Source organism: Bos grunniens, chromosome 8, assembly GCF_055505025.1.
Source record: "Bos grunniens cultivar Pamir isolate PY7600 chromosome 8, Bosgru_T2T1.0, whole genome shotgun sequence".
NCBI classification, from domain to species: domain Eukaryota; kingdom Metazoa; phylum Chordata; class Mammalia; order Artiodactyla; family Bovidae; genus Bos; species Bos grunniens.
The window spans coordinates 81,262,953-81,289,783 of record NC_141172.1 but is presented as its reverse complement, the minus strand read 5'-3'; the positions used below and the strand labels follow the sequence as shown (position 1 = coordinate 81,289,783).

General features: G+C 48.3%; 1 protein-coding gene across 29 annotated transcripts in view; it reads right to left on the bottom strand.

Moving 5' to 3' along the window:
- Nucleotides 1-893: 893 nt before the first annotated feature.
- The window catches only part of AOPEP (aminopeptidase O (putative)), a 427,206-nt gene continuing 401,268 nt past the window's right edge, over nt 894-26,831 (bottom strand). For 19 of the 29 annotated variants that reach the window (XR_015170185.1, XR_015170186.1, XM_086416943.1 and 16 more), the window contains 3 exons: nt 7,146-7,232; nt 5,278-5,422; nt 894-2,036 (listed from right to left, as the gene is read on the bottom strand). Coding sequence is in view for 20 of the 29 variants with exons in the window: in XM_086416943.1 (XP_086273069.1) it covers nt 5,282-5,422; nt 7,146-7,232 (228 nt within the window). In the remaining 9 variants the exon portion in view is untranslated. Of the gene's footprint in view, nt 2,037-2,467; nt 2,754-5,277; nt 5,423-6,864; nt 6,951-7,145; nt 7,233-26,831 lie in introns of all 29 variants that reach the window. The other 10 variants (XR_015170180.1, XR_015170183.1, XR_015170182.1 and 7 more) reach the window with 4 other exon arrangements.

Sequence of the window (26,831 nt, the reverse complement as noted above, 5' to 3'; positions counted from 1 at the left end):
CCCTGCATCAGGGTCTTTCTAATGAGTTGGCTTTTCGCATCAGGGGACCAAAGTATTGGAGCTTCGGCTTCAGGGTGAAGCCAGGTGGATGCACATTCAAATCCCACCTGTCACTATGAGATCTTGGGGAATCCCACTGTGCAGGCCTGGCCCACAGGAGGATTCGGGAAGGGCAGTAGGCTCCCATACCCTTGTCTCCCCGAGACCACCACCTTTTGTGCCTGGGGCTCCTGGGTCCTCTGTGAATACTCACACCTCGACAGAGGCATCCCTCCCAAGGGGCTCGGGTCCTGCTGATAAAGCAGCCTCGGTCCTAGGACCTGCCCGTTACCACAGGGAACTATTTTCACAACATGAACCATGTAAGAATGCAGTGTTAGTTCCACAACCTGTTTCCTGAGTGGTGGCCACCCTGGAGCCCAGCAGTCCCAGCCAGGCTCTGGCCTCTCGGGAGGTGTGGGGGGAACTTGGGACAACCACCCCAGGAGCTCAGAAGACGGGAACACCAGTGCGGCTGGAGGGCCCCCACCGCCAAAGGCCCGTGCCCATAGGTGCAAAGGCAAACGATCCACAGGCATGGCCGGCAAGGCTGTCGCTCGGCACGGGTCTGAGGGCCCCTCCTGCTGGCCACACCTGTGCTCAGACCCGGGCCAGGGCAGTGGACCAGGGCAAGGGCACCTGTGGGCCGGTGCAAAACCACCCATGCGGCAGCTCAGCTGAGCCTCAGGGGTTTCTAAAGAAGACAACAATGTGGCAAAACGAGACCAAACCACCAGGCTGATGGGTCGACTGCAGCCAGACCCCGGCTGTGCCCCGGGCTTGCTGCTTCGCCTCTCAGAGGGCCAACACACACCAACCAGGGGGAGAGTCATTTAATTTCACAAAGAACAGCATTTTGACACTTATTCAAAAATCAGATTTTTATTATATCAACACGGTAAACAAAGCACACAGAAGCAACACATGCAAAGCACACGTAAGAGCGAAGCAGCAAACCCCGGGAGACTTTCTAAAACCGTAAGTCACTGGTGCATAATTCTGAGGTCAGGAGCTTCTAATGAAGAGCTGTGCTGAGCTGCCCATCGCCCCCAGGCTGGCCCGAGGAGCCACTGGTGCAGGCAGGCGGGTCCACGCCCGCTCAGCTGAGCCGAACGTGCTGCACCAACCAGGGTGGCTTCTGAGGTGTTTTAAGGCCACCCTTCCCTCTGGGCAATCCCGGGAAGCTTAGCTTCTATTCTTAACTTCAAACGTTTGTGGGAAAGAGGAGCACCGTCGCCACAGGTTCCCACGGTGCCCAACATGCCTTTATCACGCGCAGGAGGCACGCGCCCCCCTCCCCCAGAGTATCAGCACCACTGTGAACACTAGAGGAACCATGGAGGTAAGAAAAGGAGACAAGAATGTGGACACTACACCCTTTTCTCTCTCTTTTTTTAAGTATTAAATTCAGAAGTAAACAGAAAGGAAAAAAAAACCCATGAATCCATTACATTATCAACAAATCTTAAAGAATCTTATCCTGCACTTCTACCAAAAGTTACTAAAACTCTGGAAAATCTAAATAATGGACAGATCAATCAATGTAATTCTGTGGAGGTGGGGAGCAGCAGCTCCTTGGGCCTGGCAGACAAGCTCTGGCTTTCCGGGAGTGCAGAAATGCAGATCCACATGCTGAGGGACGGGGGGAGGAGGTGCAGGGGGTTTTCCCATGTGCCTCAGGGACCTTCCATGTTTGGATGGAAGAACTGACTTGAACTCAAAGGGGAGACTCAATTAACATTCAGGATCTTGAGATGGTTCATCCAGGATGGGCACGAAGGCGTCACACGGCCCCATGGAGACTGCTGCTGAGGGTGCGCCTCTTGACACCAGCTCTGCAGTGAGGCCCTTTGGGGAGGTCACCCCACAAGGCGTGGGCGGCCACTGCCGGCTTCAGCAGCCCCATGGCTCTCCCTTTGATGTCCAGGGTCCGTGCAAGCCTGGGCCCACCGGGGCTACGAGCAGATGCATGACAAAGATTCTCGCTGTGATCTTTCCTGCAAAGGAAACAGCAATAAAGTTTACTGCCAGGTCACAACGGAGGAATTCTTGTAAACAAGTAACCTTTGCTCTCAGCTTTGGAGAGAGGACCATGAGCGGAGAACAGGGAGAGACCAGGGCGCATCTCACAGCCCTGAGAATGGGCTTTACAGCTGCACCGTGTGTCATTTGCTTCGCTCTCACACGGCTGTGAAAGCCGGTGGCTGTAACTTGGGCTTCATTCACAGGACAGATACTAGAGAGGCGGCCTGTTTCAGACCCGCAGTCACTCCGCCTGCTTTCTGGCCATAGTACACCGTGACAGAGGTGGGCGCTGCCCACGTCACACGCATGGCGCTAACAGCATTCTGCCTTTTTGGGTGGAAGCTCATTTCTCTTGTGTCAACAGAACTCTGACTCTACCGACACCCACACACAGGACACATACAGAGGGGCCACCACCGCTGCCGGTCAGCTCTGCTGCGGGCACTCGGGCCGATCTTCACGCAACTGCAGTCCCAGCTCCCAGGCCTCTGGGCACTTACAAACAGGAAGGCTTTGCTCTAGGGCTCGACTCCTGTTCCTGCTGAACTGAGCCAGTGTGTAAAATGAGAACTGATATCAGCTCAGTAGGCACCGGAGGGCGGGTCCAACTGACAGCCCGGAGAAGCGGCGCCTCGGCTGGGAGCTCGCTCGGCCTCGTTCCACTGGCGCTGCAGAAGACACAGACTGGACTGCAAATACAAGAGAGAGTTCACCGCGCTCGGAAATCACAAGAGGACGTCTCCTTTGAAAGTACCCGGCTCTACTCACATGTCATCTGCTGCTGACACAGTCTTACTTAATTTCTATGATTCGTTTGGTTTTAGATTTTTAAAATTAATAATTCTGCAGCTTTCAATACATTTGAACTTTCAGACAGATGTTTACTTAGTGGATTTATATTTCTGTAGACTTTGGGAATGTTTGCATTCATAACAGGACAAAGTGCATCCTTGGGGCCAGGCGGGCCCTTATCCTCCAGAATCCTGCTTGGCCCCGAGCTGACCGCTCAGCAGCGGCCTCTGCCCCAGCAGCTCCACCTTAACTGGCCCCATCTCACCTTCTCTTCAGGTGCAGAACTTAGCCACTGTGAACAAAGCGGAAACCAGTCACTGTTCACCAATCAGCTAAGCTCTGCACCTCGTCAGAGAGGTCGTCGCTGGGCATAAGGAAAGGGCCGGCGAGCATCTTCCGAGTGTCGGATTCTTCTGCTTGCAGAGAGGAGCTACGAGATGCGTCTGTTCCCCGAACTGCAGAGAGCGCAACTACGGCTTCTGGAGCAGCAGTCAGGGTCGTGGTTGCGTGGTAATCCCTGGCAATGTGATTTTAATCTTAAGTCACAAATCAGCATGCCAGGAACCCAAGCAGCCAGAGCACTCGGGGGCGGTGGTGCCGCCCACATTGCACGCACCAGCTTCCTCAGACACAAGGCGACGACACCACCTCCAGGCCTGCCACGCTACCAAGGGGGTTTTCCTTCTGCTTGGTGTTCACTTACTCGGCATCTTAGGGGTATAATTTTTAAAAATCAAAGGACTCACAGATGACCACGCAAATGCCAGCGCAGCTTTGGGAGATGAAATGAAAAAGGCACCAACCAGCTGGTCGGGGCCGCCACGCTCAGTCTCCCAGCCCATCACCCCCTGGGGCACAGGTTCTGAGTGTTGGGGATGTCTGGGGGGGGTCCTCAAGGGGTGGGATGGATTCCCAACTGCTGGAGGGCGCAGCTCAGGGGGTAGCCCCGTCACGGTCCTTCACCGAGGAGCCAGGGAGGGGGCAGAGGGCATGTGAGTGGCCCCTGCGTTCATCCAGGAGTGTGGGGTGGGGGGCTCCTGACCAGACTACTCCTCTGCCTGCTCGGGGCAGAAAAGCACAATGAGGAATCACCGTAGCTGCGCTGCCCGCGGTGGTTTTCCACCACTTGGAGCACAGGGAACATCAAAGGCACAGCCTGCACCGCTGCAGTTTCACACACTTCAAGCAACACAAACTCTCTGTGAAGTGGCAAACCTGAAGAGAAACATGACTGGCACTGATCACTGTCTGAGGCTGGCAACGCGCAACTGTGTGACTGCCCTGCTTTTTAGGCTGGGCTGTCTCTGAATGGGCTTGGAAGCTGCCCGACAGGAGCGCGGGGGAAGCCCACACACAGCCGCTTCGCCACGAGACGCATAGTCGGGGCAACTGTTCCCCCTACCTCCCTTCCTGCCAACACAGCTCTTCAACTCTCCTGGAAGAACCTCTTCAGCAGTAAGAGTTCTCTCAGATAAATACGGCAGTTAAACATATTAGACAGAAATGGTTTTTTGTAAGAGGAAAACATTAGAAACAAATTAAATGTCCAACAATATCAACGTAATATATTAAATATCCATTAAAATTATAGACAATCTATACAACATGAAGAATGAAATCTGAAGTTAAAAAAAAGAAGACACAAAATCAGACACGCCCTGTTATGATGTAAAATCTTGAAGAAACCCGGAGAGTCAGAGAAAGGATAATGGTAAAGAAAAAAAATACTTTTAATTTCACAGTTTTACATAAAACCTATGAATCATTGCTAAATTACATTTAGAATGCATAAATTCCATTAAAAACTACTACAATGTACATCTAACAGGTCAATTTCAAGCACAATTAACAGAGGAAGCAGTTTAAACCATTTAGGACTCCCACTCTGACTCTGCTGCAACACGAGGTAGCCTGCTGCGGACATGCCGCGTGGAGAGGCACCCGGCGGAGGGCAGGAGGGCCTGCCAGCCTCTCCTGCCAGGTGGGGACAACCCGAGAGACCTCAAGTTCCCACACACCTCCTCACAGCTCAGGATGCGGGGTAGCCCGGCAACACACCCCCACATTAGCCTTCACCCTGAAGACTGGGGGGCAGGGTGGGGAGGCCATGCTCTCCAGTTCACCTTCTAACCTACTCAAGATGTTCTCCTGTGACTCCTGTTTGCCCAAATAATAAAACCTGAAGCGGTCAAAACAGTGCTGGGGAAGGGGCTGTTCTGCGAGGGCGGACGGCATGGGCTTTCGTGGCCGCTCTGCCAGACAAGGCACCACATACCCCTCAGGGCGGGAGCCCAGGACTGAAGCCGCCAGGGCTCTCAGCTCACCATTTGGCTTACTGACTTACTTGGCTCCTAGGAGGAATCTCGGCTAGAGCCGAAGAATGGAAAAAGGAGAGAGAGAGAGAGAGAGAGAGAGAATCACCTCTTTAAAATAACATCTCAGCCACCACCTCGGCTGAGGATTTGTCCATCTGCTCCCTGCTCAGCTCAAAGCACCTGCGGGCGAGATGCTGCTGCCGTGGATCCTCACTCAGCATCAGCTCCCCGTAGAGGTAGATGCCCATGGCCTGTGGGAGGCACAGAGGCCAGAGAGCATAAGGAAAAGGAATCACGTGTCCCCATGCGCTCGAGTGCACAGTCTGTGTTTGCTTCACACAGACGTGCTAGGCTGGAAGTTACAAAGGCCCTAGAAAAGGCAGACAGCTGAACAGCGGTGCTTCAGGAAACCGCAGTTTCCGATCCCCTTCTCCTTATTGAAACTCACCAAGGAATTCTCAGCTATCAATTCCATCAACCATGGTGGCTGAACTGAGGACAGAGGGAACATTTCTCCAGTGACGGGAACAGGGACAGGGAGGCTCCCACGACAACTGACCCTATGGGAACCCCTGCAGTTGCGAGGAGACCTGAGTGCTGTGTGTGTGTGTGTGTGTGTGACTCAGACATGGACCTGCCTCCCTCCTAGCACAGCTGGGAAATGAAGACCTCCTGTCACACAGGTGGGGAGAGCCTCAGGCCGCCCTGGAAGAGGACTGCCACTCAAGCCCAGCCCGCCTGCTCTCCTTCCATGGGCACACACTGGCTCTTCTGTCTCGAAAACAACGTGGTGAAAATCACATCTGCGTTTTTCCCTACAGTTTTAAAAACAGTCAGTTATGTTCTGAAAGACCAAAAAGATCCCTTTGGATCCGCCTTCTCTCTTGTTCTAAGCTTAGTTATGCTATGACTATGTTCTGCTGGAGCAAGGACTTCCAACGACAGTGCAGAAATGAAAACCTGGTGGTGAGGAGCTCAAAAAATCTCTTTCTGAAAAAGCTGATGGCAACCCTTATCTGGCAGAGATCATGGTTCCAAATACAGTGCAGTCAGTTTTGGTTTTCAGAACAGACTTTAAGTCGCTCTTAAATTTTGTCCCTCCATGTTTCCAAACACCTCTTGCTTCACTGTGCAAATGTGACATTTCTTCTGGTAAAAAGTCATGTCTTTTTCTTTGTGGGAATAACGAGCCCTTACTTGCTGGCTGCCCCCTATACTCCGTCCTCTCAAAAGAGCCTTTGTTTGCACTGCCCCAACTCTCCACCCCAACAGAAACACGGCTCCATTCTATCAGCCCGCAGTGCTCTGCAGAAAGCTCACTCAGAGGCACCCACTGGCCATGCCAAGGGAACGAGCCACAGCCGACAGGAGCCATGGAACATGCACCACCATGGCCCAGCAAGCTGGGGGGTGGGGGAGATGCTGACCCCACACACTGCAGCCCAGCAGACGTGGCAAAGAAACACCTTCACACAGGTTCATGGGCTCTTGCAAGGTGACTGCTCTCCTTGGTGAACAGTGAGGAAAGTCCTCAGAGGAAAGCAGCTCAGCACAGGGGTCTACCCGCATGGCAGGTGCAGACACAGACCAGACTGTCCCGGCCAGCCGGGGCTGTCCCAGTCTCATCCCCAGACCCACAAGGCACAGATACACATCATCGCATCACGGGGCCACAATCCCCAACCTAACGAACCTGGGGTTCAAAGATGTAATGAGGTCTGCCCAAGCTTTATTTGGTTAACGGCAGTGGGCCACAGCTCCATCAACCCAGGTGAGCTTCTAAAGAGATACCGAGAAGAAAAAAGTGCAAAAGTTGGGTAGGTGTGCTCCTACCAACTCTTCAAAATCGTTGCAAAGTGCTGAAGCACTTGTTTTTTAAGTAGAGAAGGCAGCAAACTGGGCCCCATGTTAAGCATACTGCATAGTCAGGGACAGCATTTAAAGAATCCCCATCTGCTGAAAAATGAAACTTACCTGATCCTCCTGAAGGAACCTCTCCACGTCTCTGTACGCTTTTGTGTATTTGTGCTTAACAATGAGTTCACACCAGCGATGGCGAACCTTAAGAAAAGAGAGAAAAATCCCATAAGCAACAAACTGGTAGGTTTCCTTGGCCTAATAAGTTTAATGATGGAGAACTTTTCCTGTTAGAAGAAGTTACTCTGTTAACACTGTTGAGACTTTAAAATTTCATTTTAACGTCTTTTACAAAGAAAGGAACCGCGCTCTTCGTTAAGAGGGCTGCCAGTCAACTTTAGGGGAAGAAAGTGCATGTTTCACTTAGGTGTTCTGATGTTTTAAAATACAATTTTGCCATACAGTAGATAAATGCAGAACGTAACTGGGAAATTAAACACATGCCCCCAGCCAGGCAGGCTGGTGCTCTGCCCTGTAGGATGCTGTCCATGACGGTTGCCTTCATAAACCACAACTACTTGATTTTCTGCAATAAGTGATTTGGTTCAGTGCTGTAGATTGTAACAATACACACAGTAAAAGGGAGAAAACACTGCTCTGCACATTCCTAAGAGGCAAAGAGCGCCTTCTGAGGAGCCTGGGGTATCTGCTGGAGGGAGAGGAGAGCAGACCACCCTGACGCAGGCAGCTCCGGCTGCACATTTTGCTGTACAACCTACAGAAAACAGACAAGCTACATGTGTGTATCGTTTAGTGAAGATGCGTGATGAAAGATTCACCAGCAGGCATTTGTCAGGAAGCCCCCCCCCAACCCTACAGACAACATGGGAGTCTGATCCCAGCCTTGGCTGCCTTGGCTGATAAGGGGCAGTCTTGCCCCTCCCCCACCACCTCTTCATCTCTAGGCCACTTCAGACACACTCCTTCCGTCGAGACTCTACCTAATCCAGTCCTGGGCCATTGTCTACTGCATTAAAGCCCTCTCAATTATGCCCAGTGAGCAGTCCACCGTTTTATATTCCATTATTGGTTCAACATTAGCTATACACGGAAGTGACTACATGCATTTAAAAATAAAAAGCCTCCTTCCATCACTCTTTGTTTTTACTGCCTTTGAAAGAGGAAGACCCTTTACAGCAATCCAGTTGTGGCAATAGTAAAATGTAAGCAATTTCAACATTTTGGCTGGGGCCCCTGTAAATTATATCATTATGCACTGATGGCCGGATCTCTCCTTTAATCTACTATAAATAGATTTACACACAAACAATTAGGAACAAAGCAAAGAAACATTTTTTGGAAAGAATCCTTCCCCTAGGGTACAGTGCACTCTGAGACACACGGTGGTGCCCTCTGCTTACAGGCAGCCAGCCCCTTTGAACTTCTAAGAACAGGATGCCAACGAACTTTTTACATCCACAAAGGAATTTCGGAGGCGCACGGAAATGAGCTAATAGCCTCGGATCATCACAACAAAAGGGAAGCAGGTTGGGCTGGACAGGTCTTGGAAATCTTTCCACCTTCAACAAACTGTTCTTTCCTATATGGCCAGCAGAAAGGGACAGCATAAAAGGAAAGGGTAGCGACTACGATACTGTGAGCACAAGAACCACTGACCAGGGCCCAGACTGCACCGATCTGAGGAAGCTCCCAGAACAATCGGGTCCCGCTCTTGTGTTTTGGTTCAAGTACAGGACAGAACCAAAAGGGTCCCTTGGTCCATTTCTCTGGTTTCTTTTCCAACTCAATGAAACCTAGATGCCTCAGGTACCACCAGTCGCATCCATGCAGCACCGGAAATGCCGTGTTCTTTGTTCATAAGCTCTGGGAAAGGAGAAGGCCTGGTGGGAGGGCCACCGTGCAGCCTGAGAGCCAGGGCACTGGGCCACCTGCTATGGAGCCTTGCAAAAGAGCCTTACTTCTCACAATTGCACGTGGGGACAGCTGTCCCAGCTCTTAGAGTCAAGTATAAGAGAAGTCTGTCAGCTCCACCGTGAGCTAAAGACAGGCTTGTGCACCAAGCCCTTGATAAGGACAGTTGCTGATCATTCCAAAAGTTGGGGATGTTATCTTTTGTTAGACCTCATTTTGAGAACGGAGGTATTTATTAGCGGCCTTCCACGCAGCCCCCCCAACTCTACCCTCTGCTCTCCTTTATCTTATTTACACATAAAGAAACAACAAAACACAAATTAGAGTTTGTTTCTTAGTCGGGTAAGTCCACTATGACTGGAAGAGGATTAAGGAGCTGGGCTGAGTGAGAGAGGCCTCCACAACCAATATGAAGTCAGCGTTTCCACTTCTCTTCCTGTTAAAAATCAGTGTATTGTCACGATTAATAAGAGATCTAGTCTTCTGACCCCTGAAAGCTAACATGACATCCAGGAAGTACAGAACAACCCCTCTCCCCACCCTACAAAGAGCAGGAAAAACAACAAGCCTTTTCATTACAACAGAATGAAATATATTGCAAAATTTCAATGACAGGATGTTTAAAAGACATCACAGAGATGCTGTGTGAGGCTGAGGGCCCAACAAATATTTCTCGCTTGCGGACAGGGCTTTTACTCCTCTTTGTATTTCTTTAAGAAACAAAGAAAATCTCTATCTTTTGGCTGAGAACCCAAAATTTACAAGGAAACTGGTCACCACTTGGAACGGAGGTCTTCCTGAAAATGAGGCAGCAGGGTGCCATTCGTCTCAATTTCTCCCAGCAGTACTTCCTCAGTGGGCACTCTTGGACTATCTTCCTTTCTCCAGATCACTGAGAAGCTCAAAGAAATCCCTGACAGAGGTCCTCACTTGGTCGTACCCAGCTTCCTCCTCTGTTGATAATGGAGGAAAGTGAAGTTCTCAGTGCTGCGGAGCAGCAGAGAATTCAGAAGCAGAGGCAGGGCTCTACGAACAAAACTATCCACTCTGTAGACCTGCTCTTCTTTATTTTCTAATTAATTTATTCATCAGCGGGGGCAGTGGTCACCTCGTCTTTCAACTTCCTCGGTGAGATGAAAAGTGAACACTGTAGATACACCTTTGGGAACATCTGGCCCAGCCACAGTATCTGTGGCTTCCTGACTCTGTTCATTCAGCATCGGCATTCAATGGGTAGATACATACACCAAAACCGATCAACACATACACTTTAAATATTCAGTTAATACCACAATGTCTCAAGAGAAATAAAAAACTTTTAATGACTTTTTCAACTGTGATTCAGATTCATAAAGTCACTCCAAACCCGCACCAGGAATCACCTGAAAGCCTTGAGCCAGCCAGCATCTTAGCCTGAATTCCAGCAACGCTGTCAGGCTACCAAAGGAAAGAGGCAAGGGTGAGGGGGGCGGAATCAGGTCAGGAAAAGAATAAGAAACCTGAGAAAATCAGAAAAGCGATATTTCAGGAGTGGGAAGAGGTGGAACTGCCCGTGGTGGTGAAGAGCAGGGCCGCGGGACCCGTTCCAGGAGCTCCAGAGCGTGTGGTCTCACAGGGCCCTGGAAGCCCACTTTTTCCTCACTGAGTCTTCAGTGTAGACAGTGGCTGGTTCTGCCCAAATCCTGCTAGCTAGCACCAGGACAGGACAGGCGGTGTGCCCACCGCCCAGGGCCGTGCTGCCGGTCCCATAACACAATGAAGCATATCTGTGCTAACAGGCCCGAGCCGCCTGAGAGGCGTGAGCAGACATGTGGGCCAGAGAGCCAAACCACTGTCTGCACAGGATACGTACACGTGTACACACACACAGAAGCAAACGTTTCCCTTTATCAGTTTCCCTCACTACAGCAACTCCTGATAGTTCTGGTGTTCTTTTCTCTGGTTGGTGACCTGCTGAAGTGATTTCATGAGCCCGGGGCCTGATCCACAGAGCTGTCTCCCAGGGCGGGGGAGAGAACAGCCTCTGCTCGTGGGCTGCTGTGGGAGCCCACCCTGGTCGCCGCAGCAAGCATCAGGACAGCGACTCTCACAGTCATTGCTTGTCTCTTAGTAGGAGCAGCATGTTTCTGGCTTTCGTTTTTACTTCAAAAGTTCTGTTTATTGAATTCATAAAAACGTGAGACTATCAACTCCAAGGAAAAGTTTGTTAAGTGCTAAAAACCGGAAGAGCAAGGTGCCTGTCAGGTGGGCAGTGAGGAGGGAAGGACTGGGATGGGGCGCGGGGGTGAGGTGGGGAGGCAGGGTGGGACCACGCAGCAGCCCAGGAAGACGAGCCTGGACTCCGGACAGTGAGACACCAGCTGGAGCGGCCAAGGGGAGGAAGCCTGCAGGGAGGGTCCTCAAGCCTGGGGCAGCAGGCACTTCTCAGGCCACCCCCTGGCAAGTACACCCAGGGGCCAGACGCCTGGGGACTTTGCAAACTGTTTGCAAAGACAGCCTGGCCCCAGCACCAGCCTGAGTTGCATGGCATTTCTACCATTTCAAGGACATTATCGCTACCCAAGAGGCAAGCCGAACGACTTCTGGCTGGCTCCTCTGATTTCCGGCACCTGCCTTGTATGGTCAAACCATGGCTCAGATTCAGGGACAAGTCCCATGACCCAGTGGGCACCTCTGTGATATAACCACGGCCTTGATTAGGACATGCTGGGGCTCCCTCCTGGAAAAGGAAAGAAAAACTACTGAGAGATTAACTCCCTACCTGCCTGCCTCTCCCCAAACGCTTTTCAATCTGAAAATGTTAATGCATCCAGAACTAACTACTATTAAACTGGAGAACAGGGGTTGCCAATTTTTTCTGTCAAGGGTCACAGTAAGCGTTTATGGCTTTTCTCTCAATCCATTTGCCCTGTATCACAGGAGTAGCCATAGACAATATGTAAATGAGAGAGCATCGCTATCTTCAGATAAACTTTTATTTTCAAAAACAAGCAGTGGGCTGGACCTGCAGGCTCAAGGCTGCTGACCCCTGATCTGCAAAGGAAGCCCATGCTGGTGAATGTTAACGCCCCCTGCCCGCAATCCACCAGCATGACGCCGCAGAACACAGAGCCAGGAGGCCTCTGTGAGCCGGCTCCGGCCAGTGTCAGCCTGTCCTGCCAGGAAATCTAGGCTGTTCTTGACTATGGGGCTTTTCTTTCCTCTGTGGGCTGAACTCTGCACAAGAAACCTGCTCCGGCTTCCCTGGGAAACAGAGCACCTCTCAGCATACAGCCAAGTGTGAACGCAAGGTGCCAGGCGTGGGTGGGTGGGGGATTGGACACTGAGGAAATGCCAATTTCAGGAAGAATAATCCCCTGAACCAGCTCACTCCCAGTCTCCCACACTGACCAGATGCTTCTGTCTGCAATCCACTACTACCCTAGACCCTGTGTTCATTAACATTTTACAATTCTCAATGCTCTTTTATACCTTTTATCTTGTTTTTTTTTTTTTTTGTCTTCAATTTTAACAAGCCATTTCAAAGAAATAAAAACTCTTATGAGAACGCTCCCCTACAGGCCACTTACTATCTAATGGACTAATTTCCCAAAGTAGTTTTCAGACATTCCTTAAACGTAATTCTTATAATAATGTAATTTGGAACTCCAGTATATATATACATGTAGACAGATCAAGGAGGAAAAATAAAAGTGAGTTCTTCAAGTGGTTTAAATCAGCGAGGTACGAAACATCTTAAACACTCAACTCCTTTGGTTGGGGGTGGGAGGCTGGGCTCCTTGGAATGGAGTCTGAAAACCTGTGTCTCACACAGAAGAGTTACTGTGACTGAAGAGCAAAAGGAATCAGAGGCTGAGCAGACATGCTGAAGGGGTGAGACAAAACAGTTCAGTTCCAACAGCTTGGCCAACACCCCTCAACTTGGTTCCGGTAGCCACGGCGCCACTGACTGCACGGCCAAAGTCAGAAGCAGAAAATCGGCCTATCTTCTGTCACCACAAGCTCGGGGCTACGGTTTGTTTTGGCGCATCTCACAGCCACGCTTGAAAAAGCATCTGTGGCTCCTGTACCTGGCTGCTTCCCTTGCTTTATTCTTGAATATTAAAAGTTATAAACCAGTAACTTAGCACATATAAACAAGATAGTTTTATTATTTTATGTTTTTCCTTATTTTCCAGGTGTCACTGCCAGATTCACTAGTGTGGTCCATATACTTTGATGTAACGACAACTGTAGGATGCTCCTCCTATTGATATACTACAGCTCCATTAGTCTTTCAATCATCTGACGATGCCAGAAGTCCACTTCTAGTGTCTTCTACAAAGTCCCAAGCCAGAAGTCTATTTCTAGTGTGTTCTAGAAAGTCCCACAGTGTGTTAATAGCTTTTGATCAAGAAGCTACAAGTGTCTACAAGTCGACACAGGTCCAGAACAAGGAGGCCTGCGGTGACACTAGGGCACAGGGCTGGGCCACCTCACTCAGCACTCGGGAGGTTGGCCAACGACCTGAAACTGGCATGGCCACGCCCCTTAACTCACCTCTTGGGCCCAGAACTCATAAACCCCGCCTACTTCCCCAGGCGTGTGTCACTCTCCCAGAGCCGGGTCTCACAGCTTCTCCAGCTCTTTGAAACTGCTGTTTCCTTACTCAGTAGTTTGTCTTTACCAACAATAAAATACAAGCTTGGTGACAGCTGGGGCCCGAGTGCTCCCGGGCCATCTCCAGGCCCTGTCTCAATGCCTGGCACATAAGTATCTGCTTAATAAATGTTTCTGAATGAATGTACCATTCTAAAAACTCAGACTGCTTTTCAGCTACTTTGAAATTATAATGCACGGTTGGAAGCTGTAAAATGCTTTGAAGAATGCCACCCAACCTATTTATGACAGGAAACATTCCTCTTTTTCAGTCCTTTTGATTCTAAAATTTACTGTTGAAGGGGGGAAAAAAAAATCTGTCCAGGGAACATGATCTGGGCAGCACATTAAACCTCATTTTGAGTTCCATTTTATATCTGTAAACAGAAAGACCAAGGCTCATGGCTTTTGTGAGTTAATAAGTCTAACACTGCAATAAACAAATCTACTTTTTCAATTTGTGTCCTTAAATTAGATTTATCGTTGCTTTAAAGTGGGTTGACTGCTGCTGAGGGAAGCATGACTGGCAGCCGGGGGGCGCGGGGAGACCTTTCCAGAACGGCTCTGGGACAGACAGCCTTTCCAGCATTCCGTTCCGGCGCATCTGCGATGGTCTGGGATGTCTCTTTCTCATGTGGCAGTCAGGGGTATGCCTGTCACACCAAGATTCCCAACACTTCCCTTCTCCTCTCACTTACAGCTCCTTACTTTCAAAGGGCTATGATCTTAACACTGTTTTAACTAAAGGGAGTGCAGCTCTGTGTGCTGCCACAAAGCCAGCCTGGTAAATCTCGTTGCCCTGAGTTCAGACAACAGGCTCTCAGCTCTTTTTCCTAACCTTGCCTGAGTCAGTCCCTAAAGCTCTCAGCTCTATGGTAACTGGTTACAGCCAGCAATATCAGATTTTACCAGTTATGACCAGAGCTATGGCAACGCGCAAAACAGGAATCATCCAAACCTGCTATGGGGCTCATCACACTTGACATGCAATGGAGTGTGACAGTGAGGGTCAAAGGTCATGACAAACACCAAGGTTTACAAGGTCTCTCAGGCAAGTTCCAGCCTTTCTTCCTTCTCCTGTGTATATACTGTTTCATTTAATGTTATCAACACTATTCAAGAAAGCTGGCTCTAAAACGTAGACTTCAGGAGCCCATGATGAGTCCACCCTGAAGTATGGTCAGTGAGCCTTCCCTCCCTTATCAAAGCCAAAGTGAAAGTCTCTCAGTCGTGTCTGACTCTTTCAACCCCATGGACTATACAGTCCATGGAATTTTCCAGGCCAGAATACTGGAGTGGGTAGCCTTTCCCTTCTCCAGGGGATCTTCCCAAACCAGGGATTGAACCCAGGTCTCCCACATTGCAGGCGGATTCTTTACCAACTGAGCCACAACGGAAGCCTAAGAATACTGGAGTGGGTAGCCTATCCCTTCTCCAGTGGATCGTCCCAACCCAGGAATCAAACCAGGCGGATTCTTTACTAACTGAGCTATCAGGAAAGCTCAGTGAGCCTTCCCTCACTGAGCTTCCTCCCTATCAAAACAGCACACTAAATGGCAACATTCCAATGTGGAATTTGATAATTGGGAAATTACACACTGCACCTCCTTTCCTCATTAATATCTGACAAATGGCCTTTGCTAAAAAAAAAAAAAAAGAAAAAGAAATAAGACTTTTACTGTTGCCAGAACAGTGACCATGGGTTACTTCTTCCTCTGAGAAGCTCTGAAGGGACACCTGCGCCTCCTCTCTGTTTCCTCAGGGGCAGACGTGACCGACTCCGGAGGGCCACATTAAGTCGACCAAAAAGGTTTGCTCTCTCTCAAAGGGGTTTCCCTATAACCTTAGTTATCCAATCACCTTATCATGTCATATACTAGTCACTCTGTTCCAGAACACTTGGAGATCCAGGAAGTGTCATTCTCCAAAAGCTAAGTTTTGGGTATTAAGGATGATTCGGTGAGTGAAACAGACAAGCTCCTGCCCTCTTGGAGCTTACATTTCAGTATAAAGTCCAAGAAAAGTTCAGTGAACTCATGTTAGTGACAAATGTCACGACAGGACCTAACAGGGTGTAATGAGGGCAGTGGGAGCGGCCCAGGGGTACAAACAGGAGACCCCGAGAAGGGGCCTCTCAGACGGAGAGGCAATGGAGGCAAAGGCACTAGCTGTTGAGCGAGACAGCCTAAGCTCAGTGGGTTTCTAGCCCTACCACGTGTTCCATGAAAAAATTCAACTCTCCCCTGCCCACTTCTTGTTAATGGCTATTTCTTCTAATACCTTCCTAATGGAAGCTAGAGAAATGGACTTATAAACCAGCAATTCCACTTCTTAGGTATAAGACCCAAAAGAAATGACAGCTTATATCTACACACAACACTGCACCCAAATGTTCATAGCAGCATTACATGTAACAGCCCGAAAACCCAAATGTCTATCAACTGATGAATGGTTAAACAGACGTGGCTTACCCGTACCATCAAAAATACTTGGTGATAAAAAGAAATGAAGTATCAATACATGCAAAACAGGAGTGATTCCTGAAGATAGTATGCTAAGTGAAAAGAAGCCATTTACAAAAGGTTTGCTGCTGCTGCTGCTAAGTCACTTCAGTCTTGTCCGACTCCGTGCGACCCTAGAGACAGCAGCCCACCAAGCTTCCCCATCCCTGGGATTCTCCAGGCAAGAACACTGGAGTGGGCTGCCATTTCCTTCTCCAATGCATGAAAGTGAAAAGTGAAAGGGAAGTCGCTCAGTCGTGTCCGACTCTTAGTGACCCCATGGACTACAGCCTACCAGGCTCCTCCATCCATGGGATTTTCCAAGCAAGAGTACTGGAGTGGGGTGCCATTGCCTTCTCCGTACAAAAGGTTTATGTGATCCCATTTACATGGAAGTCCCCAGTAAGCAAATCTGTAGACACAGAGACGAGTCTGGCTGCCAATGACTGGAGTGGGAGGAGAGACGGGAATGATAGCTAAAGGGTACAGGGTTTCTTTGGGGGGTGACAGACATTCTACAACTCTCTGTAGTGATGGCTGTACAGCTCTGTGAATATACTAAAAACTACTGAAATGTATATTTTGAAATGGTGAGTCATATGAGAAGTGAATTATTTCTCAAAATATTTGCTATTAAAAACAACCAAAGAGTCAAGCTGGGGAAGGTCGGTTCAGGAAATGGTACCTGAGGCAACTGCCTGCTGTCTGACAGTGGAGCCCAGGGGCAGGCCTGGCTCTGGGCTGCTCTCCCCACTGCCTGTGGACTTCCTATACACTCAGCCTGGGCATCTGCTTCTACCCACTGACGGGCACGATCAGTTGGTCAATGGAACACAATTCCACATGGTTCAAAGCTGCACAGCAACACACAGACCAAGCAGCTTAAAAAGTCATGCTCAGTGCCACCCCATAAGGCTGATTTTTAAAACTTCATACCCTGACAAACCAAAAACGCCTTCATACCACATCCGTGGAGGTGCTTCCACTTTTTAAAAACAATGTGAATTCAACACAATTGCTTTCTCTCTGCTATCAGTTATCAGCACAAACATTCACCTGTAAGAGGCATACACTGCCAGGGAATCCTGCAGGTCTATGTGGCGCCACCTCCCTGCAGGGCAGGCTAGGAGACGACACTCAGGAGGCTCCCACAAGCTTGAGGAAGAGTGCATTCTATCTACAGCCTGAAGGTTCCACAGCTTGAAGCCCAGAGAAATCCAGCTTTCAAATCTTGGTGTACCATGGAACTACAGAGCAAAGGGAGGTGTTTGGGAAAGGCACCAGAGGGTAAAAAAGCAATCTGGGAAGACACCATGGCAACAGTGAGCCCTCTGTTCCAGGGCATTTAAGGCGCACTGCATGGGATGAGAACTCCGTTTGTAACTATGAAAGGAAACGGCAGTGCTCAGACAACTGTGTGCTTTTTGGAAGCGTGGATTTCACTACAGCAATCTAATGCAAAAGTATATAAACTACTGACACAGGTATGAAGAACACCATTAAACACAGGCAGGAACACCACTAAAACCCCACACGTTGACTTTACTCTTAACACCATTAAAGACAAGAGGAACAGGAGCTGGGTTTGCAGTGCTATGGAAAGAAGAGCATCAGGGCAATGCTATTTATAACCCAGAAAATGTGTGCATCTCTGCCTCTGAGATCATCTGGACAGACTGGGGGGGTGGGTAACATACACAGACAGTAAGAGTAGATAAGGCCTCCTAAACCTTCAAATATCTATACAACAGGACCTACTGCTAGGTGCAGTGGAAGGAGCAATGGCAATGAATTAAACGACCAGGAACTTAAACGTCCTTTTCCTCTTTTATGTATAGATAAATTCTAAATGTTATGACTGATTATAATTATTTAACAGAGGTCCATCTAATCAAAGCTCTGGTTTTTCCAGCAGTCATGTATGGATGTGAGAGTTGGACTATAAAGAAAGCTGAGTGCTGAAGAATTGATGCTTTTGAACTGTGGTGTTGGAGAAGACTCTTGAGAGTCCCTTGGACTGCAAGGAGATCCAACCAGTCCATTCTGAAGGAGATCAGCCCTGGGTGTTCATTGGAAGGACTGATGCTGAAGCTGAAACTCCAATACTCTGGCTACCTGATATGAAGAACTGACTCATTGGAAAAGACCCTGATGCTGGGAAAGATTGAAGGTGGGAGGAGAAGGGGACGACAGAGGATGAGATGGTTGGATGGCATCACCGACTCGATGGACATGAGTTTAAGTAAGCTTTGGGAGTTGGTGATGGACAGGGAGGCCTGGCATGCTGCAGTCCATGGGGTCACAAAGAGTCGGACACAACTGAGTGAACTGAACTGAAAGAAAAATTAGGCAGATTATGCCAGCAGTGGCTCATTTTTTCTTGAAACAACATCTCATTAGCCACAAAGTGCAGTTAACAACTCAAGGTAAATAAAGTGCAGGCTCTGGCCTCAGGAATAGGAGAGGAATACTAATCTAAACAAAACAAACAAACAAAATCAAAGTTCTTTGTCATGTTAGATCAGTTTTCAAAAACCCTTTTATCACTGTATATAGCAATTGAGACCTGATTGGTTACAAGGTTTCCATGGAAAAATTCTAGGGGCACTGAATTGAGTAAGAAGGAAAATTCCAAGGAAGAAATATATAGATATACCTACCTGACTTTGGAGACATGTTCTAAAACATTAAATGTCTCATTAAACCAAATACAACAAAGAAAAAAATACACAAATATAGCTAAAGAATTACGTAAGAGCTTTGTTTATTGGCACATTATAAAAGGCACATGGTTTAAAAATCTCGCTATGTCTAAAGTAACTAAGGAAAATCACCCCAGTCCCTTTTATCAGCCATATCCTGCCCAGCTCTCCAAACCCACAAATTACAATGCTGTGTCCAAAGGACAGCTGTGCCCCTCACCAGCACTGCTCTAGCATTTTAAAAAATATTAAGCCACAATACTTCTAGCTCACATCTTAAAGTTCAGATCCATCAGCCTTTGACTCTCTGATGTGTCAAAGAGCTGAGGAGCCAGACCCCTTGTCCCTGGGAAGAAATTGTGACAAACGGCCAGATGCTGGCTATGGCAGGTGTCAACCCGCCTTTCCGGAAGCTCATTCCATCTGCCCCCTGTATCTGACCCCGGAAAACCACTTGGCTGATTGCACCACACCATTCGGACCCTCCACAACGGTCTCCTTTTTGTATGTTCGCTCTGACATCCTGCCTCCTGGGGCTCTGTTCCATGATGGTTGCCTCCTGACACTGCTGGGCAGTGACCTGGGGAGGCCCCCAGCACAGACTCCAAAAAGGAAGGAGGGAAGGAAGAGGCACCCACCGAGGGGGCTGGGGCCAGCGCTCTGGCACTACTCCCAGACTCGGGGCCTCGGTGACCTTGCACAGCCCTGTGGTCCTACAGGGGCCGTGGCGCCAGCCCGGCAGGCTGCCCTCACACACTGCCATGATCACAGGGCTGACGTCAGCAAGGCCGGGTTCTGCTTGTGTGCTCCTTAGATTCCACATCGAGGTGGACCAGAGGGGAAGGAGACACCAAGCTCCACACCTGCACTTTACTAACTACAAACTGCCGAGCACCCTGAAGTGGCAACAGAGCCCACTGAGATTACATCTAATTTTTCCTCTAAACTTCCAGTCAGGAGGACAAAATAGCAATGTTTTCTTTATTTTGGAGTCAGAATACAATGGAAAAACAACCAGGGGAGAAAGGGAGTGCTGAGCTGCATGGTTCAGAACGGACCCCAAACACTGTGCAGAAGCCGGTCACTGTGACCAGAAGCGATTTTAACATAAAGGGAATGGGCAGAGTCATGGCTACTCATCAGGCTTAGATTTTAAACACATGATACCCACCTAACCTTTTAAAAATTTTTTATTTATTTTAATTGGAGGCTAATTACTTTACAATATCGTGGTGGTTTTTGCATACATTGAATCAGCCATGGGTGTACACGTGTCCCCCATCCTGAACCTGCGTCCCACCTCCCTCACCAACCCATCCTTCAGGGTCATCCCAGTGCACCGGCTTTGAGTGCCCAGTTTCAGGCATCAAACTTTGGGATTTATTCTCTGCCCTTTTAGTATGTGTCTCCAGAGATCTGTTGATCATGGAATGTTTTCAGTTCATAGAAACTATGCTTTTGGTCCAAATGAAATTCAGAAATGGGTGTCAGAGCTGTCAAGACTTTTGTAGGCCTTCAATCATACCTTCCACCTGTAGACTTCAAAGAAAGGCTGTAGTATTTTAAAATAAACAAAGAGTTCTCCTATTGATGAAGTATTAACATCCACGCCCTCCCTGCAAAGGGAGGTGGCCAGTTTACATGGTTTTCCAGGGCTCTTTCCCCAGAGGAAAGGCAGAGGTGGCAGAAAGGCTACAAGGTTGGATGTTTTTCTGTTTGCAATCCACCTTGAAAGTGTCCTTTTCAAGAGCAAAATGTAGACAGACAGATGCTGGCTTGGCTTTTTCTGGGCACTAGTCGTCAAGCAGGTTAGTGCCCTCACTAACCTGCTTCTTCAGATTTACTTGCTACCACGCTAGTTTGCAATTCCTTCCTTTTCTTCCATGTGAGACATCTCTGCTTTCACCTCCCCCAAGGTTACATTTTTTGGAGCCTTGACAGAATACAATTGGCTCAGGGCAGCCCCTAAACATAGTTAACCAACTTCAAGCTATTCCACTCTGTGTTGTAATCGTCAGGCACTTCGCTGATGATGAAATGAAAAAAGTGCCTTCTGTGGTCAGCTGCTTTAGAGCAATGGTTCTTTGACCAGGATGACTGTATCCCCCAGGTGGTATCTGGCAACTTCTGGAGACATTTCTGATTTCCAAAACAGGGGTGGGACAGGAAAGGAAGAGAACTGCCACTGGCATGTCAGGAAAAAGGGCTGGAGATGTGACACATTTTATAATGCACAGGACATCCCCCAACAGAGAATTACCCAATCCAAAGTATCTGTAATGCTAAGGCTGAGAAACTGTGGTTTAGAGTAACCCCCTCCACCATTCCCGGATAGCTCAGCTGGTAAAGAATCTACCTGCAATGCAGGAGATCCCGGTTTGATTCCTGGGTTGGGAAGTTCCCCTGGAGAAGGGATAGGCTACCCACTCCAGTATTCTTAGGCTTCCCCGGTGGCTGAGACGGTAAAAAATCCATCTGCAATGTGAGAGAACTGGGTTCGACCCCTGGGTTGGGAAGATCCTCTGGAGGAGGGCATGGCAACCCACTCCTATATTCCTGCCTGGAGAAATCCTGCCTCCTCCATGGACAGAGGAGCCTGGTGGGCTACAATCCATGGGGTTGCAAAGAGTGTCAGACACGACTGAGTGATTAAGCACTCCACCACAGAAAAAGCCAACAAGCCCCCAGGTTAAGGATTCTGTGACCAGAAGCTGCTCAGGGGCTAACAGTGGGGTAGATTCTACTTCTTTTTTTTCTCACGTCCAGTCCTGACAGATTAGAGAGACAATATATAGGTGGTTTGAGCTAAACAAGGGGCTTCCCTGGTGGCTCAGAGGGTAAAGCGCCTGCCTGCAACGCATGAGACCTGGATTCGATCCCTGGGTCAGGAAGATTCCCCTGGAGAAGGAAATGGCAACCCATTCCAGTACTCTTGCCTGGAAAATGCCATGGACAGAGAAGCCTGGTAGACTACAGTCCATGGGATCGCAAAGAGTCGGACACAATTGAGCGACTTCACTTTTGAGCTAAACAACAAAACTTGACCATTCCACAAGAGAATGTGAATCTTACATGACTTCAAAACCTCTCATGTTGTTAACAATCCCACAAAGAAGGGATTTGTGGCTCTATTGTAATCCTGAGGAGACAGAGGCTCAGGAACCTTGGCCACAAGTCTGCAGGGAGGAGGCAGGAAAGCTGGTGAAGACTGAGATCGTCTTGTCTCTCATTTTCTTAACTATGGGCGGCGACTCATTTGTTGCTGTTCAGTTGCTCGGTTGTGTCCGATTCTTTGCGACCCACAGACTGCGGCACACCAGGCAACCCTGTCCTGCACCAGGCAAACGCTGTCCCAGAGTTTGCTCAAACTCATGTCCACTGAATCAGTGATGCGATCTAACTATCTCATCCCCCACCACCCTCTTCTTTCGCTTTCCCAGCATCAGAGTCTTTTCCAAAGAGTTGGCTCTTCGCATCAGGTGGCCAAAGTATTGGAGTTAGTGGGTCATAGAATCAATTTGTGCATCACAATGCACATGTTTAATGAAAATGAATCAGGAAATAATAGCAAACATAGAAGTATTTCTGTGAAGCCCTTTTTTGCCAGTTAGTCGTGGTCAAAAAGGCTGACAGCCAGCAGACTAGTCCAGGTACTGCTGTGCAGATCAGGAAAACGGGGCGCAGGAGGGTGGGCGATCTGCAGATGGCCTCCAGCCATTTGGGGACCTTTGACCACATCCAGCTTGTTGCCAAGATGCATCTGGGAGAGCGGCAGCCCTGAACACAGGTTGGGGCCAGGGGCAGATGGAGAAACAGTGCTCACTCCTTCCCACCCCAACCTAACCCAGGGGGCCTTTTCCTTTCAACCAATAGTGCTTCCCCAAATACAATGAGGGGAAGACTGGTGCTGATAATGACCTCTCCCCAAAATTAATTTTCTGGCTCAGCCTACTAAATGATACACCAGAGCTGAGCATGGCACCATGGGGGAACTTTCTAACACCCCACCGCTCCCATCCAAGCCAGATGAAACAGTGAGTGGCTGTTTCTGAGTTTTCTGAAAATCCACCCAAGGGGTGCCCCAGTATTGAAGTGTTGAACTGTGGTCTATGGAAATAAAGTTGCTTCAGGGTCAGCTGTGGGGCTCTTGGGGACAAAGGTCACACAGAGCCAAGGTGCATGGAGCCTCACCTTGTTAACATGAAAAGGCAGCTGAGGAGACCTGCTAAAGCAGGCAGGAAATTATTTTAAAATGGATCTTAGAAAATACCTTTTGTTTCAAGAATGAGTTGTGTATTAAAACCTTCATGGGGCTTCCCTGGTGACTCAGTGGTAAAGAATACACCTGCCAATGCAGAAGACATGGGTTTGATCCCTGACCTGAGAAGATCCCACAGAACCATAACTAAGCCTGTGCACCACAAACTATTGAGCCTGTGCTCCAGAGCCTGGGAGCTGTGACTACTGAAGCCTGTGCTCCCTGGAGTCCATGCCCCATGGCGAGAAGCCACCGCAGAGAGAAGCCCGCGCCCCGCAACCGGAGAGCAGCCCCCGCGCGCCGCAACCAGAGAAAGCCCCCGCAGCCGCGAAGACCCAGCACAGCCAAAAATAAATACAATTATTTAAAACCACAAAAACTTGATTTTTGTTAAAAAAAATAAATAAAAAAATAAAAACCTTTATGGGTTCTTTGTTTGAACCATATGCTGAGAAACTATAGACAATGCATTTCTATGAACTAAGCTTCCCTTTCAGTTCATTTTCTGACCTAGTTTAAAGCAGCCCAGCATATGGCTAGAGGTTTCTTTGATTGAGGAGGTAAAATACAGTAACTACTCCTGTAGCTAGTACTACTTCCTAGGCTAAGGAATGCAAACGTTCCTCCACCAATGCCCCACTTTTCAGATGGCGGCAACAAGAGTGTCAAGGCAAGGCAGAGGATGGCCTAAGATGACACACGTCACTGTGCCCAGCTTATTACATGTGCCCTCATGCACGTTTCCTTTTAAGATTCTGAACACACGTGTCCCTCCCTGCAGGGCAGACCTGTGTACTCACACCATGTGACGCACCCCACAGAGGACAAGAGGCACATAACGTGGAAACGTGTGCCGCTGACAAGCAAACAGCTGGCAAACATCAACCTGGCTGCCACACCCAGAAATCCTGACCAAACTGGACATTCTGTGAACACAACAGAACACAGAAGCAACACAACTAATACAAATACTGAGCCACGCAAGGATAATCATTAAAATAAACCTCCCAGTGAGACAGCACCAGCCCACCCACACAGAGAAGGTGGGAGGGAAGGGACAAGTGGGCGTGACAGCCAAGAAGATAAAGCAACTACTGAGCAGGGACTGGTGCACGGCAGCACAGGCTTCTCACACAGTCGAGACGTCTGGTCCATCAAGAACATGCTGCTCCACCACGGAGAGAGTTTCACAGCGCTGGGAAATTAGGGCATTAAATGAGCTATGGAAAGAGCAGGCTCACCTTCTCAAAAAGTAACCTCACATCTATGCTTTTAGGAGAAATGCTAGTCCAAGGAGGAGTGGTGGGAGAGGGGGTGCGCTTTATGTGCCTCCTGGAAATGTGAGGAAAACCCCCACTGTCACGAGCACTCCCTGCTTCTGTGCTAGACACCCCCCAACCCCACCCCGGCCGTCCTGGGCTGAAGTCTTCTGCACAGACACCTAATTCAGCATCATGGTCCCAGGACCTGTGGCAGCACCCTGAACAAAGAGTGTCAGCTCCATAACTCACGTGGTTCCTTGCCAGGAAATTACCTTTGGAGCCATTTCCTGTAGGGATGCTCCGTACACAGCCCTGCCACAGTCCAGCATCTTCAGCCATGTTTTGAATGACCGCTATATATTACGTATTTAAAAGCCCTGATAATAACCGAAAGGAACTATATGTTTGCTCAAGGAGAAGCGCCAAGAATTAAGTCAGAATCCTCATTTTTCCAGCAAATAATTCTTTCTCCCATGAAATGTCCTGTCACTTAAAATAAAGGCAGATGGTTAGTCAACAAAATTCCTGCTAATCAGTGTCACAGTAAATCACATTTAAACTAATGAAGTTTCTAGAAAACACCCTGGTTGGCCAATATCCTATTGTTTTCCTGGTTCTGAGTGACATTTCAAGGAAACCTCACAGTGAGACACGCTGTCAGTGTAACTGACTAGATGCCAGGGCCTCAGAGGGCCTGGGAAGGGGGCAAGGCAGTGGTATGTTAGGCCTCAGGGCCCTAAGGCCCTAATCCGGGCCCTATCCACCCGACCTCAATCCTACTGGCCCCAGGATGGGGCAGGCCAAACCAGCCCACAGCTAAGACTGCTGTGGATGTTTTAGAATAGCTTTAAAAAGGAACACCTAACAAAAAGAATTATCGTGAGATGTGGTAATTATATGAAATTCAAGTTTCAGGGTCCATAAACAACTTTACTGAAACACAGGCACTTCTGTTTGCTGATATACTAAGGCAGCTGTTAACAGCAAAGTTCAGTAGTTGTGACAGAAACTGTATGGCCTGGAATATTAAAATCTGCTCCTTTACAGAAAGTTTGCTGACCCCTCTCCTAGCATACGGCATGCTGTCAGCTCTGTACGGAAATCACTCCTGGGCCCCCTGGCTCTGTATGGCCAACTCCTTCTTGCCCTTAGGTCCTGGCTTGAATGTCACCTTTTCCTGTGGCCTTTCCTGAAGTCTATCTAGAGACACTGGAGCTCACTTTCACCTGTAACCTCCTTTGAAGCTCTTATATGAAACTATCCTGTTCATTTACTCATGAGCTGTTTTTCCAAAGAATCCCAACCTGCTGAGGATGACCCTTGCCATCGCTATATCCCTAGTGCCTGGCAGGGTGAGGATCTGTGAACTGCATGGACCAGGCCAGTTACTTAAACCAACCAAAGCCTCCCCCAGACCCCAGTCTCTCAACACCAAAGAGCCAAGCCTGAAGAGACTGCTCTGGCTTTGGACTTCACAGTGCAGTCTGAGACACAAAACAAGCAGCCAAAATAAAACTGGTTATATTTCTCAAAGGTTTAAGAAGTTACATATAACAACAAAGTTGATCTGTAAGTTAAGGACACAATGTGCCTTATGTTTATGCCAACAGGAATGGGGGAAAACAGGGTCTCCCACCTCCCAGCTTCTGGTGAGGAGTGACAGGTGCCCGGCACCTGCTTTGATCCTCCCGCCTTCGTCTGCCCACTGCCCGTCACTGGGGCCTGGCATTTCAGTGGTATTCAGTCCTGATTAAAGCATAACCTCATGCCTATGAATAGAAACCGCTTTTAAACACTAATTAAAAATAACAGGCTGGCATTTAGAATCTCCTATAAACAAAAATATAAGAACTAAAATAAATAGCAACAGTTGCATGTTTGATCTATGCTGAGATGGGTAAAAAGCTACATATGTTTCCTCTGGAGTTTTTCAATTAACTCCTGAATTTATGTAAGGGTTTTAAAATGTATAACAAATGCTGATCTTACCTTTTAATCTAATAATGAGCAGGCTTTTCTTGACTTACTCCATCTTAAGAATTGTGAAAATAATTTTAATAATGTTTTATTTAACCCAACATGTCCAAAGTATCATTCTGACACTGTAATTGATAAGAAGAAATTACTGAGACATTCTGCTTCTCTTTATACTGTCTCCAGTACCCACAAAGTTCACACTTACAGCACAACAGCCACATACCAAGTGCTCAACAGCTACATGGACTAATGGCTACCATATTGGACTGTACAGCTTTCAAACGTTCATTTATTCTCAAATGAACATAAATCAAATGTTTGCTTTTTAAGAGTTTTATATAAGAGAATTTTTCTGTGTGTGTGTGTGTGTTTTTAACTTAAGATGACTAAATACAATATTTATTATTTTATGTATTAAAAAAAAACCCTGGAACTCATCTTAGGATTCACATTGCATTCTTCATAATAAGCTAAAAGACATTAAGGCCCACATCATATTGCTTTCCCACAGCATTCAATTTTGCTTTTCAAAC